Source organism: Pipistrellus hanaki (genome assembly GCF_964339955.1).
Source record: "Pipistrellus hanaki genome assembly, chromosome: 1".
Lineage (NCBI taxonomy): Eukaryota > Metazoa > Chordata > Mammalia > Chiroptera > Vespertilionidae > Pipistrellus > Pipistrellus hanaki.
In genome coordinates, this window is record NC_140503.1 from 48,078,947 (window position 1) to 48,095,866 (window position 16,920).

The 16,920-nt window shown below is 43.2% G+C and overlaps 1 protein-coding gene across 1 annotated transcript in view; it reads left to right on the forward strand.

Annotated features, from left to right (window-relative positions):
• MYO1E (myosin IE) overlaps positions 1–16,920 on the forward strand; it is a 177,578-nt gene that overhangs the window by 98,347 nt on the left and 62,311 nt on the right. The window contains exons 5-9 of the mRNA XM_084871309.1: positions 5,752–5,839; positions 8,487–8,576; positions 12,233–12,364; positions 14,180–14,314; positions 15,948–16,080. Of these exons, the coding sequence (XP_084727435.1) occupies positions 5,752–5,839; positions 8,487–8,576; positions 12,233–12,364; positions 14,180–14,314; positions 15,948–16,080 (578 nt within the window). The remainder of the gene's footprint in view (positions 1–5,751; positions 5,840–8,486; positions 8,577–12,232; positions 12,365–14,179; positions 14,315–15,947; positions 16,081–16,920) is intronic.

Consider the following 16,920-nt stretch of genomic DNA (forward strand, 5'->3'; position numbering starts at 1 on the left):
TAATAAGTGTTTTTGGCAGAAGCCTTACTTAAAGGGTTGTGTATCAGAAAAGATTCAGGAGTGGTTGGTTACAAGTTTGATTATACTACGAACTGTGCTATTCATGGAGTTACTTTGGGAACTATTACTGGTTGTAATTGGCTATCTAACCCATGTGTGGTTTTTAAATACAGACCCTGGTCTGAAGCAGTGTTAACTCCTGAATCAGTCTGTCCCAAATCCTTTCCTAGCAATGTCATCACTAGCTATGTGTTCCTGGGCAAGGTGATTAGCATTTCTTATCAAAGAATGGGGATAAGAATAGCACCTACCTCCCAGGGCTTTCATTCACATCAAATGATAGATGAATGTAAAGCCCTTAACTGTTCCTGGCCTGCTTCAGACACTCGATGGACACATGCTACAGTATTACAACCAGAATATGTTAGTTTGCTCCTTTCTTTTCATTGAGGTCTAATTGAAATATAAGTTTTAGTATACAAGATGATTTGATAAATGTGTATACTGTGCAGTGATCACAACAATAAGTCTAGTTAATACCCATCACCACACATAGTTATAAAAAAAATTTTCTTGGGATGAGAACTTTTAAGATCTATTCTATTAGCAGCTTCCTAATATGCAGTACAGTATTTTTAACTGTAGTCACATGCTATATATTACATCCCCATGACTTATTTATTTTATAACTGGAAATTTGTACTTTAAAATATATATATATATTTTTTATTGATTTCAGAGAGGGAGAGATAGAAACACCAGTGACGACAGAGAATCATTGATTGGCTGCCTCCTGCATGCCCCACACTGGGGATCGAGCCTGTAACCTGGGCATGTACCCTGACTGGGAATCGAACCAGTTGTTCATAGGTTGACGCTCAATCAGAGCCCACTGGCTGGGCAGGGAAACTTGTACTTTTTTTTATCTCCTTTACCCATTTCACCCACCCCTTACTTCCTTGCCTGTAGCAATCTGTGGTGGTCAACCATCAATCTCCTTTGGAATTGGTGTTGTTTCTCATTTTCTGGACTACTTTTTAGTCACTAACATGTTCACTTTGTATAACTCTAGAATTACAAAAGGTCATTTTGTTAAAACCACCCTTGTATTCTTTTATCCTTGGGTTTTACCTTTTGAAATAAGAGTCCAGCCGAAACCGGTTTGGCTCAGTGGTAGAGCATCGGTCTGCGGACTGAAAGGTCCCAGGTTCGATTCCAGTCAGGGGCATGTACATTGGTTGCGGGCACATCCCCAGTAGGGGGTGTGCAAGAGGCAGCTGGTCGGTGTTTCTCTCATCGACGTTTCTAGCTCTCTCTCTCTCCCTTCCTCTCTGTAAAAAATCAATAAAAATATATATATATATATTTTTTTTTAAAGAGTCCAGTTCCATCCTAAAATGTCCCTATGTACACACAGTAGGGTCTCAGTGAATAGGCCCCAGTGGGAATGTTCAGAACTTCACTGTCTCGTTGATCTGCACAGACTCCAATCAGGGATAGATGCCCCTGGAGTCCCTGCAACAGTGCCCCCATTGCCTCAGTATCATCAAAGCATTTGTGCACTCGCCTTCCCCAGGAGGCGGTGAGCTCCTCCAGGGCAGGAGCCACATCTCCAGCCTCCAGCCTAGAACATGGGCTTAGACGATGCATGTTGGGTAAAAGAAATGTGCACATGTCCAGCCAGTGGGGCTCAGTAGTTAAGCATCAACCTATGAACCAGGAGGTCATGGTTCGATTCCAAGTCAGGGCATATGCCCAGGTTTTGGGCTCCATCCCCAATAGGGGGTGTGTAGGAGGCAGCCGATCAATGATTCTCTCTCATTGATGTTTCTATCTCTCTCTCCCTCCCCATTCCTCTCTGAAATTAATAATGATATATTTTATTAAAAAAGAAATGCACACACAATTTTTGCTTTACATTTTTATCCTTTCCAACATGCAAACGAATACAAAGTTGGAAAAACAACATTTCAATTACATTAACTTGATCAATTATAAGGGAACAACAGCTACTGTGGTTAAGAATCATGAGACATATTTTGAGACTAGGAAGGGGAGATGGAATAGACTGCTGAATCTTCCAACAGTCGAAATGGTTGACTCTACTTATTCTATGGGATATCTCTGAAAAAAATTTGACTGAAATATTTTACATTTGCTTGAAGAAGTTGAACTGATTTGAACACATTATTAATTTTATGTGAGGAACAACCTTCAGACTAAGAAAAACAATTATGGTCCTTGAATTCAATTATTAATATGCCATTGTAAATAGGTCCCCTCCCAGAACATTCTTTCCATTTCTTTGAAGTTTTAGCATATGTTTTCATTTCTATAGCTAACGCACACAGAAAATGCATTGTTTCCTATTTGAATTCATATTTCCTATGAAGTCTGTTTTGACTTCGTTTTAAATTTGCTTGGCTAATTCCCGGCCAGCTATACAAGATCATGGGACTTTGTTTAAAATTCCTATTGCTAGGCCCTGTCCCTAGAGACTGGGATTCAGCAGGTCAGAAGGGGGCCCAAAGGTGGGCATTTATTAAGTACTTTGAGGATTGTGACAATCTGCTGGATATAGGGACAAATAGGGGGCATTGTTCTAATTTAAGGTACATACATTTCTAGAGGATTTTTTTTGTTCTCTTCAGAAGTCAAGTGAAGGCAATTAAATTAAGAAAGGCTGCCTATTACCACAAGCCAAGCAAATTGCTCTAACTGCTCTGAGTTGCAAAGCAAATAGTTTTGGGTGTGCTATATAATTTGTCTGATACTTTCGCATTCTTTTAACTTTGGTTTTAGTCCAGGGGAAGAAACAATATTTTCCCATCCAGAAAAAGCCAGTATAATCATGTTTGTATATACTGTAAGCTTCAAGTAATTATCTAACATTCCATTTTTGTACCATATTCTGGGTAAATTACCTGCCTCCGATCAATAAAACTTTGTGTTAAGTGTCTGTAAATCGAAACCAAAGAATGAAAGTTCCGATCAGTGTTCAGCCAGAACTAATTATTTTAAATCTTCTGAAAAAATATCAGAATTCCCAAGAATATAGATGTCCTATTATTGGACCTGGCATACTTATTTCAATATATAAAACAAGTTACTTTCCATTATTATTCTTTTCTTTTGCTTCCAACAAAAGAAACGAAATATTTCATGTCTGACCACATCATTAGCCTAAGACACAGGGGAGAGATTACTATACTTTTATTTCATAATTCTAATAAAATTTGTTCTTTTTCCCTTCTGTCTTTCACATACATGCACACACATGCACACGCGCACACACACAGAGTTTGCTATAAATAATTCTAAAATGAAAATATGTTTACTCATCATGGTATAGTAAGTTGAATAATAATCTAAAGAAATTGATCTCTGTTGGTTATCTCTGTGATATAGATTTCCATTTTTTCTGGAAATTTTGTTTTTAAAAATCTGAAATATATGGATAATTGCCCATCTAAAAAATGTAAGCATTAAGAGAAATCATATTTTAAAATACTGTCATCTAAATACCAGCTCCCAAGTCAAATTTTTTTTCCTTGTTACATTTCTAATCAGCTGAGGGCATTATCATGAATATCTATAGTGGTAATTATGCTATAGATATATTATCATTTGCTTATATGGCCACTTTGGTTGCATTGTTTTTATTTGTCACATAGTTGTTTTTTTGTTGTTTTTTTTTTAAATATATTTTATTGATTTTTTTTACAAAGAGGAAGGGAGAAGGATAGAGAGCTAGAAACATCGATGAGAGAGAAACATCGATCAGCTGCCTCCTGCACACCCCCCACCAATGTGCCCGCAGCCAATGTACATGCCCTTGGCCGGAATCGAACCTGGGACATTTCAGTCCACAAGCTGACGCTCTATCCACTGAGCCAAACTGGTTTCAGCGTCACATAGTTTTCTAATTGTTTTAAATGTCTGTATAATATTATATTGGGTAGTTATACCATTGTACTCTTGGACTTTCCAATATTCTTGAACATTCACATTATTTACAAAGTTAAAAAATGGAGTTTCATTACTGACAAGACCTGTGCTTCCAATGAGCAAGAATGTATGTTTTGGCCCTGGATCTAGCATATAAATCATCTGATTATATGGGCCATTTAAACAGATAACTTCTTCGTGGAGCTGAAATATTTGCTATACGTACCAAATCTGTGCTGTGAGGAAGCATGTTCTTTGTAAATGGTATGGCACGTCATCTCAGACTCACTGTCTTTCTACTTGCCACCGTATCTTCTTTATGAAATATCAGTTTGTTTCCTCCAGTCATGTGGCCCAGAAGCCTGGAGCTGAATACTGGGATGTGAATGATTTGCTTAGGTGGATTCAGACCTTTGAGGTTCTCAAAGAGTATGGTTTCCTCATTCTTCCCCATACCCTCTCTAATTAGTTCAAGGAAATTGAACAAAGGTCTGAGTTTTGCTATGATGGCTACTTTAATTATTTGTTTTGTTTTGAAATATTAAATCTTTCCGTTTCCTTTTGAGGTCATCTGGTTAGATTTGTACCCTAAACGAATGTTTCCTCTTTTCTGAAGTAACTAAGTAATTGATAACAGTTCATTAGGTTGGGTGTTCATATAAGAACATTTGCTCTGTACCCTAAAAATCTTGATCACCAATTGCAAACAAAAATATTGTCTGGCAGAGACCAGGTTGGCTCAGTGGATAGAGCGTCGGCCTGTGGACTGAAAAGTCCCAAGTTCGATTCTGGTCAAGGGCATGTACCTTGGTTGTGGGCACATCCCCAGTAAGGGGTGTGCAGGGGGCAGCTGATCGATGTTTCTCTCTCATTGATGTTTCTAACTAAAAAAATATTGTCTGAATTTTTTATACTAAATTTTATCACTTTATATGATATGGATTCCTTTCATTATATCATGGTAGCACAAGGGTCACCAATAGAAGATGAGATATCTGACTGACTTAAGCATGTCTTGAATTGACGTCATCATCAATTCAGGGGAATTTTGAAGGGAGGCAACTGGTATTTTGTCAAACAGACTATGTTAACAAAAGAGTTTCCCCATACAGTAAGACCACAAAATGGGAGGTAGTCTTTTGTTATTCAGGATATGATTAATTTTGCCTCATCATTTAATTTTAGGACTTCAGTTTCAAAGTTGCTTGCATCAGTTCAAGCCACTGAGGGTGCCTACTTTTTCTTTCTTTAGTTACTAAATATTTGGTAAATAATGAACTTGAAGAAGTCTCCCTTGATATCTTTTTCTTTACCAAAACCTCTGCTAATGTTTTGTGTTAGTTCTAGTCTTTTTTCTTATGTACTTTTTCATTTACATTTTTGTAACTGTTTTATATATCGTTTGAAGCAGATTTATTTCACTTAACATTACTTCATATGTTTTTTCCCCTGTGTTTACACTCTTCACATCAGTTGTAATTTTTGTATAACATTCCATCCTTCTGATATTCCATAATGTCCCTAAGTGTGTCCCCTATTACTAGGCATTTAGAATGCTTCATTGTCTATCAAATGCATGATGGCATTTGTTAAGACCCTAGTCCACACACCATGTTGATATTGCTCATCTAAGTCATTGAGGTGACCTGATCCTGGCATGATTTGTCTTTCTCACCCAGTGTTGCACATTTTTTACTGAATTTCTTTCTTTTTTGTTTAGGGATAGGAGTCAAAGGGGAGGGGAGCAGGTTGTAATCCACTTCATGGGTGTAACCCACTTCATTTTTGTCTTTCTTTCCTCAGTGGTGAAAGTGGTGCTGGAAAGACAGTGGCGGCCAAATACATCATGAGTTATGTCTCCAGAGTGTCTGGAGGAGGCCCCAAAGTCCAGGTGAGTTTGTGATGTAGCCCACTGTGAGACCCAGTCCTAGATGAAATGTAAGAGGCTCCATAACTGTCAGAATGGCAAAATTTTTGAAGTGTTTGAAACATTCTATTGATAAAAAGCAGGGCATAGTCCTTCCCATACAGTCCTGGTAGGAGCATGAACTAGTATACACTGAGTGGCCAGATTATTATGATCTCTAAACGCATAATAATCTGGTCATTCAGTGTATATCCTATATAATAAAAGGCTAATATGCAAATTGTCCCCTCAACCAGGAGTTCAACCAGCAGGCAGGCCAAGACCATGTCTCTGCCCCCTGGCCAGGCTGGCCGGACCCCACCCATACACGAATTCATGCACTGGGCCATATATATATATATATATATATATATATATATATATATATATATATATATATATTTGTGTGTGTGTGTGTGTGTGTGTGTGTGTGTGTGTGTGGCCACACACTGAGTGGCCAGGTTATTATGTGTTCAGAGATCATAATAATCTGGCCACTCAGTATATGTACTTTTCTGGAGGGCATTTCAGCAAACTTTATCAAATCTACACGCATGCACCTTTTGACTCATTAATCTGCTTAAGAGAATGTATCCTTTAGATGTGCTGAAATGTATGCAAAATAATACTTATATAAAGTTATTTGATGTGACATATTCTGTAAAAAGAGGCTTATGAAATTAATTTTTAAAATCTATTTTATTTAACCCAACATATCAAAAACATTATCATTTCAATATTAAAATATTGATGAGGTATTTTATACTCTTTTGGGTGCTAAACTGTTGGAATCCAGTGTGTATTCAACCTTTACAGCACATCTCAATTGGGACTAATCCCATGTTGCAAATCAAAGCCACCTGTGGCTCATGGCTTCCATCTTGGACAATGAGTGCAGCTCCAGAACTAGATTGGCACGGTGCAGTCCACATCCTTTTTCCATTCATGTAGCCACACCCTCTCCCTAGAAGACTGATATGGAGACAGGAATCCAGGATACTGGTTTGTGGGTGGGCTGTTCCTTTGCTGTAATTTGTCCTTTCTCTTTTCCCCAATACACTTACCACAAAATTCTACGGGACATCTTGAGCGTGGATGAATGGATGGATAGGTGAATGGATGGAAACATGAATAAAGATCCTCAGTTAACACGTCAGTAATTAAAGAAAACAAGAGACAAGGAGAAACCTTTCTTTTGTTCTATCCCTATGAGAAACTGAGTGTTGACAAGTGGTGTAGGTGTGTCTGACTAGCAAACAGATGTAAAGGATTAGGAAGATCCACATGACAAATTTAATTTTACAATGGAAAGCAAGACTTACATAAGTCCATCAGGGTTTTTTTTTGTTGTTGTTGTTGTTGTTGTTTTTATAGAAGACTAGTTAGATTGGAAGTGATATTTCTAAATTTTGAAACTTACCTCATAGAGGGACCACCCAGAACTGGCCTGTGGTGCCATTGCTAATGATATGTCCCTGGTAGATGTGATTCCGGGTTTTCCTCTTCTGAATGTCCAGGAAGCACCAAAGGGTGCGCTTGGGCTGTTACATAGTCAGTTAGTAGTTAGTGCCTTAATCCAGCCCCGTTTTCTCCAGACCGTGACTTAGTGGCCAGACTGCAGACATTTCATGTTGACTTTTCTCTTCCTGTTTTCCTACGAGGACAATGAGGCAGAGCTCTTGGCTTGAAATTAGTCAGTAGCTACAGAGCACAAACCAAAAAGCCTTGTTATTTCTGGAACATGTTTAACCATAGCATGTGAATAATTAGAAATACAAGGAATGACTCACTTGTGGAAAGACCTCTCCAACATCAACTCCTGTCTCCTGAGCTATCTTGCCCAGGGAGGGGTTTTGCACACTTTGCAGTCTGGTACCGAACGAGGGTCTTTGAAACCCAAATTCTTGCCCTCCGGTGGGCCAGGAACTGTTCTGTACAAGCCGGCGTCTGCCCTTGCTGCTCAGAACATGGCTCCATGTTGGCAGAAGCAGGAGCACCAGGGCACTGGTTGGAAATGCAGGCTCTCGGGTCCTACCTCAGACCTTCGAGACCCCCATCTGCATTTTAACAGGATCCGAAAGTGAGTGCTGCATATGAAAGTTTGGGAAGCACAAAACTCTACAGCAGTGCTTGAGCAGGAGAAACTGTTTCATTTTCCTTAATGTCCCTGTCCCTCGCAGTGAAGAGGGTGGAGATGGGGGTGCAACAGGCAGGGAGAGCAGTTGGGTAGAGAAGGGATAGGGATTGCCAAGAATCAAATCAGAGCAGCAAGGAGATGCCCCTTCCTTCCCCTCTCCTTCCTGTGTGAGTCCCGGCACGGCACCCCAGGGGGTGCAGGGTAAAACACAGCAGACGTGGGAACCCCAGCCGGGAGAGTTTGGAGATCCTGATTCACTGGTGGGACCCTGGCTCCAGGGCTCCTGCCTGAGTCCAGGGAGTTGGAAGACACAAACCCACTAACAGGTTGAAGTCTGTCGAGAAGAAGGAGCAAATCCTCCTGAACCTGCAGGAACATGTGGACCTGAGGCCGCTCCCTGCTGCATCCGGGACCCGGGTCCTTAGGGAGCGGTTGGCATTGCTCGGTGTGGAGGGTGTGTGTGCCTTCCTGACCCCCGTCTGTTTGCTGTGACAGCACGTCAAGGACATCATCCTGCAGTCCAACCCGCTGCTGGAGGCCTTCGGCAACGCCAAGACCGTCCGGAACAACAATTCCAGCCGATTTGTAAGTCTCCTCCCTGGTTCGGGAAATGCTGCCTGGCTGGTGGTGTGGATGCTCCCGGTTTAAGTCCGGTGTCTCCAAGGCAACGGGAGCTTTCACGTGTCATCAGGAGGCTGCCTTTTGCATCTTTTCTTCATTTTCTCTAGCGGCATGCTGTCAGGCTTCAATTCGCCCTTTAGCTGAAGTTATTTTTGAACCTGGGAATATAAATCAGGTGATTTTTTAATACAGTTTTCAACTTGAGTTGCCTTCCTAAGGAAAATAGAAATTGGTGCTGGAGGAGTTTGCTTTGTGCCCTGGAGGAAAGAGGCCTTCTTTCCCAGACAAAGTAATAAGTAGGCTAGGTCCCAAAGCCTTTTTCTTTTCATTCATTCATTTATTCATTTAAAAGCCTTTTTCTTTTCATTCATTATTTATTTATTTAGATTGATTTCAGAGAAGAAGAAGGAGAGAGAGAGAGGAGAGAGAGGAGAGAGAGAACCATCAATGATGAGAGAGTCTAATTTATCGGCTGTCTTCTGCACACCCCCTATTGGGGATCGAGCCCACAAGGTGGGCATGTGCCCTTAGTGGGAATGGAACCATGACCTCCTGGTTCAAAGGTCGACGCTCAGCCACTGAGCCATGCCGGCTGAGCCCAAAGCCTTCTTGCTTTGCTCTTGCTCATAGACTGGTTCTGTGGAAAATGAAGGGAACACACTGTGACCTCGCACCTTCTAGAGAACCCTATGTCAGGCAGAGTGAGTTGACGGCCTCCCCCCTCATAGGTTGGTGTGTTTTATGTATTTCACGTAACATAACAGCACCCCAAAATGATTGGACTTAACCTGATAGATTGCCTCCTGACTGGCCCACTTACCCAAGGTAATGAAAATGTCAGCCGAGAGCATTATCACGAATGCCCATGAAAACACTTTTCTGTCTGAGTATCGCCTGAGAATTGAAGGCTGGAAAGGATGAAAATAAATATATTCCCTGTGACAAAAAGCCACATTTCCAAAAACCTGAGTATTTGCCCAGGTTTTGATTTGTGTAGATTTTGCATCTTAGCTCATAGACTATGTCTGGCAGGAAAGCAATGAAGGAGCTATCTTTGAGGCAGATGCGGAACGGTTTTAATTAAGATAAATAAGTGGGAATTTGGGAGACAGATGATTTCTTTCTCACCCTTCTATTTTGTAAGGAAGCTTCTATTTTTCAAGAGAATTCTTATAAGCTCATGCAGTAATTGTTTGTTTCCCTGGTGATTTATATCAGAATTGGCCTAATTTTCATTGCTGTTCAATATTATTCAGACTATTTGTTTATTTGTTGATCCATCTTTTTTTTTTTTTTTCCTTTCTCATTGGCTGGGTCATATTATCTTGAAGAAGTTTCTAGGTAATGCAATAGGAAAGAAGATGGGAATATTTTCCACTTGACCTTTTTTCCATTTTAATCTCAATCTTCCTTATAAAAATGGATTTGACCAAACTTAACTCTGTTGCGACTAGCCCCTTTTGTTCACTTAGAAAGTGAACAAAGCAGAAAATAATTAAATCAATAGTCCTCTTGATTTTTTTCGCAATAAAAATTATTCTTTATCCTGAGACAAGGATGATAGATTGATCAATTTTTGTAAAATAAGACAAAAACATCCAGCAGTTTTTATTTTTCTGATTACAAAATAATGTCTTACATAAGCTCTGGGGGAAAAAGATGGAAAAGATATGGTTGGGCACATTTTTCATAGAGTAAACATCTAATGGGCATCAAAAGATGTTCCCACAAATAATGAGAGAAATGTAAATTAAAACCATGTATCATTTTCTGTCTCTGAGGTGGGCAAGTATTAAGGAAATTGATACAAAGAAAAGACACTATTGGTTAAAAGTGGACACATTTCTGCTGGAGAACAACTTACCATCTTTATCAAAATTGAAAATGTTCATTTCTGTGACCCAACAATACTTTTAGGGCACAATATCTAAGTTCTCTGTTAATAATGACTTAAAAAAAGATAACCATAGAATATTGTTAAATTTTTTTAAAAGGTTAAAGAATAATGTTTGCAATATGGTCCCATTTTCATTTTAAAATGCACGTTCCATAAAACATTATGTAATTAAGAACAGGGGATCCAGGATGGCCATAAAGTAGGAGGGAGTTGCACTCACCTCCTCCCAGCACCACATCAAAATTACAACTAAATTACAGAACAATCCGCCTGGATAACCATCAGAAGACACGTTTAGTTGAACAGTCTTAAAGCTAAAGATACACAGAAGAAACCACATTCGCATTTCTTAAAGGTTCCCCCAAGGTCTTTCTAACAGTCGACCAAGGTTTGGAACCACTTCTAGAGAACTTGAGAATCTGCCATGTACAATGTCTACCCTTCCTAAACGTGACGTCCTGTTTGGTTTCATTCCCTCCCCCACTTGATGGAGGTTACATGGATGGGCACTGCATCCTTCCCTCCAGAACCAGCTGAAAGGAAAAGATGAGAAGAATGGCCACAATGGGACGCAAAGGGGAGCTTCTAAGGAACCACTGTCATTCGGATAGCAGTGGTCTGTGCTCCCTCTCTGTGTCTGACACTTCTGGGAGCTTATTTTGGGGATGGATTAGGAGGAGTCCTCAGATGAAGACAAATAGGCCATTCGAGAGTAGCCTCCTTTTGTAGCCTCTCGGATACCTGGAATCCAAGTGACTTCGCAGGGACACAGCAGGCTCTGGGTGCCAGGGCAGGAGGAAAAAGATGCCCTGTGCTTTTCTTGCCCTTAATGAGTTTACAGTTAGTCACAGACTTGCGGCCTGGCAGGATCAGCCCTGAGATGGGTGGAATTCATCACATACACATTTTTAAAATATTACATGTGAATGCAGTTAGGCCGGGCATGCTTTCCCGGGTGACCCTAGGCCACACCATTCCTTAACACCCACATTCTCATCTTTTTCTTCATTTAAGTTTACTCTTCTAGACCTTTCTGAGGACTAGAGAGAAGCTAAATTCTAATTAAAGGGGGGTGGGGGGGAATTCATTTATTTAACAATCTGGGCACCTTTTCCAGCTAAATGCTAAGGTTTCATTCTCCTTTGTTCCCTCTTAGCAGTAATTTAAAAGGAAATAGTAACCACAACAGTAACAAAAGTCTCCACACCCACACTAGCTGGAGAGGACCTTCTTTATAGTCAAGTGTTTTTCTTTTATATAAGAATTTTAGATTCTTCAGGGGTCAAAGGAATTGCTTTCGCTCAAAATCTGCAAGATGCCTTTCAGAGGGAAAAGTTGATTTCTTCTTAGAGGCTGATAGAGTTCACTCTCCTCAGATCAAAGGGACCTTGGGATTTTCTGTCCCATTCTTTACAGCTTCCGGCTTAGCAAGCAAACCCCTCCTGGGGAAAACGGGCAAGGAGAGTAACATGTCCTTATTTAGTTGTACTAGAATGGCAGATTCTCGTTCTCAATACAGAATTGTATGATTGGACAAGAGTACAGGCTATTGTCTGATTAAAGGGTGGGAAAAAGTCAGGAAATCTAGACCAGGACTGGGAATAATTCAGAATGTATCTAGCATTAATGAATTTCCTTGAATTATATACTGTATCTAACGCCTCTTTGGAACATCATGTTTTTGTTCACTAACCACTGAAGGAAACCCCTAACTCCCTTGCAGGGAAAATACTTCGAAATCCAGTTCAGTCCAGGTGGGGAACCAGATGGTGGAAAGATCTCCAACTTCCTTCTGGAAAAATCTAGGGTGGTGATGAGGAACCCTGGAGAGCGGAGTTTTCACATATTTTACCAGGTTTTCCTTTATATTGTTTCTTTCCTACTTCCTTATTCCTCCTCCACATGTAGATTTGCTTGTTTCCTCTCAGTCATCGGGTTTAGACAATCTAGTCTGCAAGCCAAGGAGCATTTATCACAATGGTATGCGTAAGTCGGCGTGCAGAGAATTGTCAGAACGAATGTCCCTAACCTCACAAGAGCGTAAGTTCTAGTCGGGGTGAGAAGACAAAGTTAAATAATCAAGAAAGTGTTGATAAAACTTCCAAACGAAAGCTTGGTTCTTTGCCGGATGGAAGTTCGTCTGGGGAGAATTGATTGGGATGGGAAGGGGAGGTCTGTGAAGAGGCCGCAGGATGACAAGGATGGGAGGTTGTGCGGGCAGGTGTGGTGGCCTGGACAGGGCACTAGAGGTGTGAGCAAGTCCTCTACGAGTTTGCAAGGGCAGAGTCTTCAGAAGGGGGTTAGTCAGGGGAGGAAAGCCAGGAACCTGCATTGTCACGGAAGCCAGAGGAAGCTCGGGAGTGAGCTTCAGGATCAAATGCTCAGAGCTCTTGAGGATAAAGGATGGGGAAGGGGACTAGGGACCAAGAAAGGGCTGTTGGACTTTGCCTCTGGAAGTAGCATCAGGAGTCATTTCATCAGAATGGCGAGGGGAGAGGCCAGAGTGCAGATGGTTAAGTCGTGATTAGAAGTGGAGTCTGCAGCTTGAAGTTCACGGAGTCAATGAAATGCTTCTACAGAAGGCCAAGAGCACACGTTTGTAGATAGAAGAGAGCTGGGGGAGGGGAGGCGCGGGGGGGGGGGGGGGGGGGGGGATGTAAGTGAGAGAGACTGCCATGTGGGTGGGAAGAAGACAGGAAGAGTAAGGAACGTTTTTTTCTCAGACAAAAGAAAAGAAAAACAGAAGGGAAAGATAGGAAGAGGGTGGTACAAAAAGATTTCGAAGAGACTAGGAAGAAAACTAAGGGAAGCTGATGTCATGCTGCTGTCCTGGGACTTCTCAGCAATGGAGATGAGGTTCCGTTTTGGGGATGTGCTGCTGAGTTGACACGAGGAACTTGACCGCAATGGAGAAGTGTGGAGAGGAACTGTCTCCATTTTCCTAAGTCCCATTGGGTTGGAGGCAGCAGGGAGCTGCGGCCGGCTTGCCTGGGCTGTGTGCATCTCTTTCCATCGCTTCCTTCAGGGACATTTTCTTAACAGTTGCTCATCAGTCAGGGGAGGAGCGTTTACACCATGGAAACGGCAGACACTACAAATCCATTTTCTCCCCAAGAGTTGATGGTTAAATATTTGCAGCACGGCACTGATGGGAGTCTTGCTCAGACCTAAGGCAGATACCAGAGGTGGAACAAAAAGCCTGGGACAATCATTTGCTTCAGGGGTTTCAGAATGCCAGAGTGTGGACCTTCGGTGGCTTTGTAACATGCACTTTTCAGTGAAAGCATGGGGGGCTGGGGCGGAGGGGGGCAGAAAGCCACAGGCCAGGTGAGCAGGAACGGAGTGACTATAACCTGGCTTGGTTTCCGCTCTCCTGCGGGATCTCACCACGGAAGCACTGCAGTATGGGACAAGGGGAGCTGCTCAGGTCTTGCAGGTCCGATCAGACAGTTAAGGACGAGTATGTGCAGAGATGACCTTGGGCTAGCACCAGTAGAGCAGAAATCCTGAAGCCCTGTCATGTTTCGGAGGTGAGGACCACTGGTCAGTTCAGAAAGCAGGGCTAGAGAGTCCCGTCACCCTCGTTCAGGGCGGAGGCAGCAGGAAGCATGAGGTGCCTTGGACTACTTTGCGGGCCACATCACACCCACCCCGCTCTCTCTTGTTCCAGCTCATCGAGGGCGCCTCTGCCGACCAGAAGCAGAGCCTGGGCATCACCAGCATGGACTACTACTACTACCTGAGCCTCTCCGGCTCCTACAAGGTGGATGACATCGACGACAAGCGGGAGTTTCAGGAAACTCTGGTACGTGCTGGTGCGGGGCCAGGCGGGATCTGCTCGCAGGCAGGGCGTTGCCGCCGGTAGAAAGGGCAGTGAAGGTTAGCAAAGCCAAGAGCAGCATGAAATGTCCACCTCCTTCTGCTGTAAGCGGTCCATTTCGTGAAACATGTTTAAGCACCCTTCAATAGCCACCTGCCCAGCTGCCAGAGGACCCTTAACGATTTGAGATGGCTAATCAAAAGGAGAGAGAACGTGCCCTGGCCGGGGGTTAGAGCGTCCCGCACACCAAAGGTGGGGGGAGGGGTCAGTTCCTGCTCAAGGACATGTAACTGGGTTGCAGGTTCGATCCCCAGTCGAGGCACATGTTGGAGGCAACCAGTCAATGTGTCTCTCACATTGATGAGTGTGTGTGTGTGTGTGTGTGTGTGTGTCCCTTCCACTCTCTCTAAAAATCAACGGAAAAAATATCCTCAGCGAGGATTAGCAAGCAAACAAACAAAAATAGTACTTGCATCATTACCACCACCACCACCACCACCCCCCCCCCCCCCCCGGAGTTCTGATGAGCAGGTAAGGACGGTTGTGCATAATACATTTCCCACACCTGTGTACTGACAGCTCGCACAAGTGCTGCTTCCTTAGAAAGGCAAAGCAGAGCGCTCTTAGGACCCCAATCAGGTTAGACAGTTTGTTAGAACACCTTCAGGCTTTTCCCCACCCACTTTCTCCTCACTCCTTACATACAGGTCAGAGAGCTCTTCACACCCTGTGAATGTTATAGTGCTTTAAAGGGGCACATCCTCCAGGAAACAACAAGTCGAGATAGAGCTTTCTGGGGGTGGGCTGGCCACCCATTTAGCCTCAACAAAATGCATCGCTACTGTCCTTTGAGTCAGCTACCAGCCTGGCCCAACCTCAGCCCAGGGCTGGAGCCCAGCGGGAGACCCTGCAGGGCATTTGGAAGTGCAACTTGAAGGGCAGGATGTTTTTCCGGGGCCAGGACCAGAGGGGACATCAGGAGGACCAGAGGGGACATCAGGAGGCCCCGAAGGAGCTGGTTGAGCGATGCAGACAGGGGGCCTGCATTGGTCCTAGAGCACATTTCCTTTGGGGTGTGAATATCCAAGACTCCAGCCTTTCAGCTGCTTTTATTCGATCGTATAGACCTCAGAAATAAGATTCCTCTGATGCTGTTATTATTTGAATTCCTGGAGATTTTTACCGAGATCTTTTGTAAATGTAGCCTATTCTCAGTCCTCCCAGTGACGGAAAGCCTCTGCCTCTATTTGGAGTAGTTGGCCCGGTGCCCTAGAGGGAGAGGCACCAGGATCACACCAAGGGACGCAGACAAACGTGTTGACTGTGCCCAGCTGCTGCTCCAGCTGCGCATCTCTCCTCCTGCAGCTCTCTGGGCCCTTACCCTGGAGGGTTCATGCTCTATACAAGGACACAACTGCCTCTCCAGCATGATGTGGAGACTTGAGAGAGGAGAAAGAGTGCATTGGTCAGGGGTAATGTCTGAGACCGGGACTTCCAGCTGCCGTCCCTAGCTAAGCCACATATCACTGCACCATCCAATCCAAGCTTAGGCTCCTGCGTTGTGTGCTTCTGAGGTTGGCGACCAGCTCACGTGGGTAATTTCTCTTCCCGTCTCCAGCACGCGATGAACGTGATCGGGATCTTCGCGGAGGAGCAGGCGCTGGTACTGCAGATCGTGGCAGGCGTGCTCCACCTGGGAAACATCAGCTTCAAGGAAGTCGGCAACTACGCCGCGGTGGAGAGTGAAGAGTGTGAGTAGCTGTGGCACACAGGTGTTGAACAAGGGGAAGCCGTTGTTTAGCTCCATCAGAAGTAACCCACCGCTTTCCTTTGCTTAGATCTCAACTGGGGTATTTTGGGAAGAGATGAGAAGTCTCACGCGTCCTGCTGTGGCAGAACAAAAGGGCCTGTGAGTGTCCAGGCCTCTTCTGCACACCTGCCCTTCCCCTCCCGCCCTTCTCCTCCCGCCTCCTCATTAACTGTACCAGAGTCACCCAGAGACCATTCGTGAATTAGTTTCAACGTACCATTAACCTTGGGGAAGTCTGCGGAAATCTCACCTCTAGGTTTAAAAGTAAATTGATACTTTAATGAGGATTAGGGTAATGGCCGAATAACTCACAAGATTTTTCTCCTCATACAAACCTTTTCTATCACTGATCTTTGGGGTCTACATTCACCGAAAAGTCATGAAGAACAAGTGACTGGGTATATGTAAATATGGAAAGCTCACAGATTCCGTTTGCCCCGTGGCTTGGATTAGATTGGATTTCTGAACATGAAAAGAAAAAGAAAAAAGGACTTGACTATTGTGTTGATATTGGTAATGGTCACTTTTAATGGTCACCTCTGAGCCTGAGGACCTGCGTGGCCATTTTCACTCTTTGAGAAGGAACCAGGTCCTTCCTGCAGAGACATCACTGGTTTTGCATGGCACAGGCCCCCACAGTCACCAGAGCGTGTGACTGACTGTAGCCTCTTGGGCATCAGACGACTTTCCATCCTTTAACCACCCAGGAAGACATTTCTCCCTTTCTCAGCATTCTTCAAGGATGATAAATTTAGAAGCTTAGTAATAAATAGTATCCCAC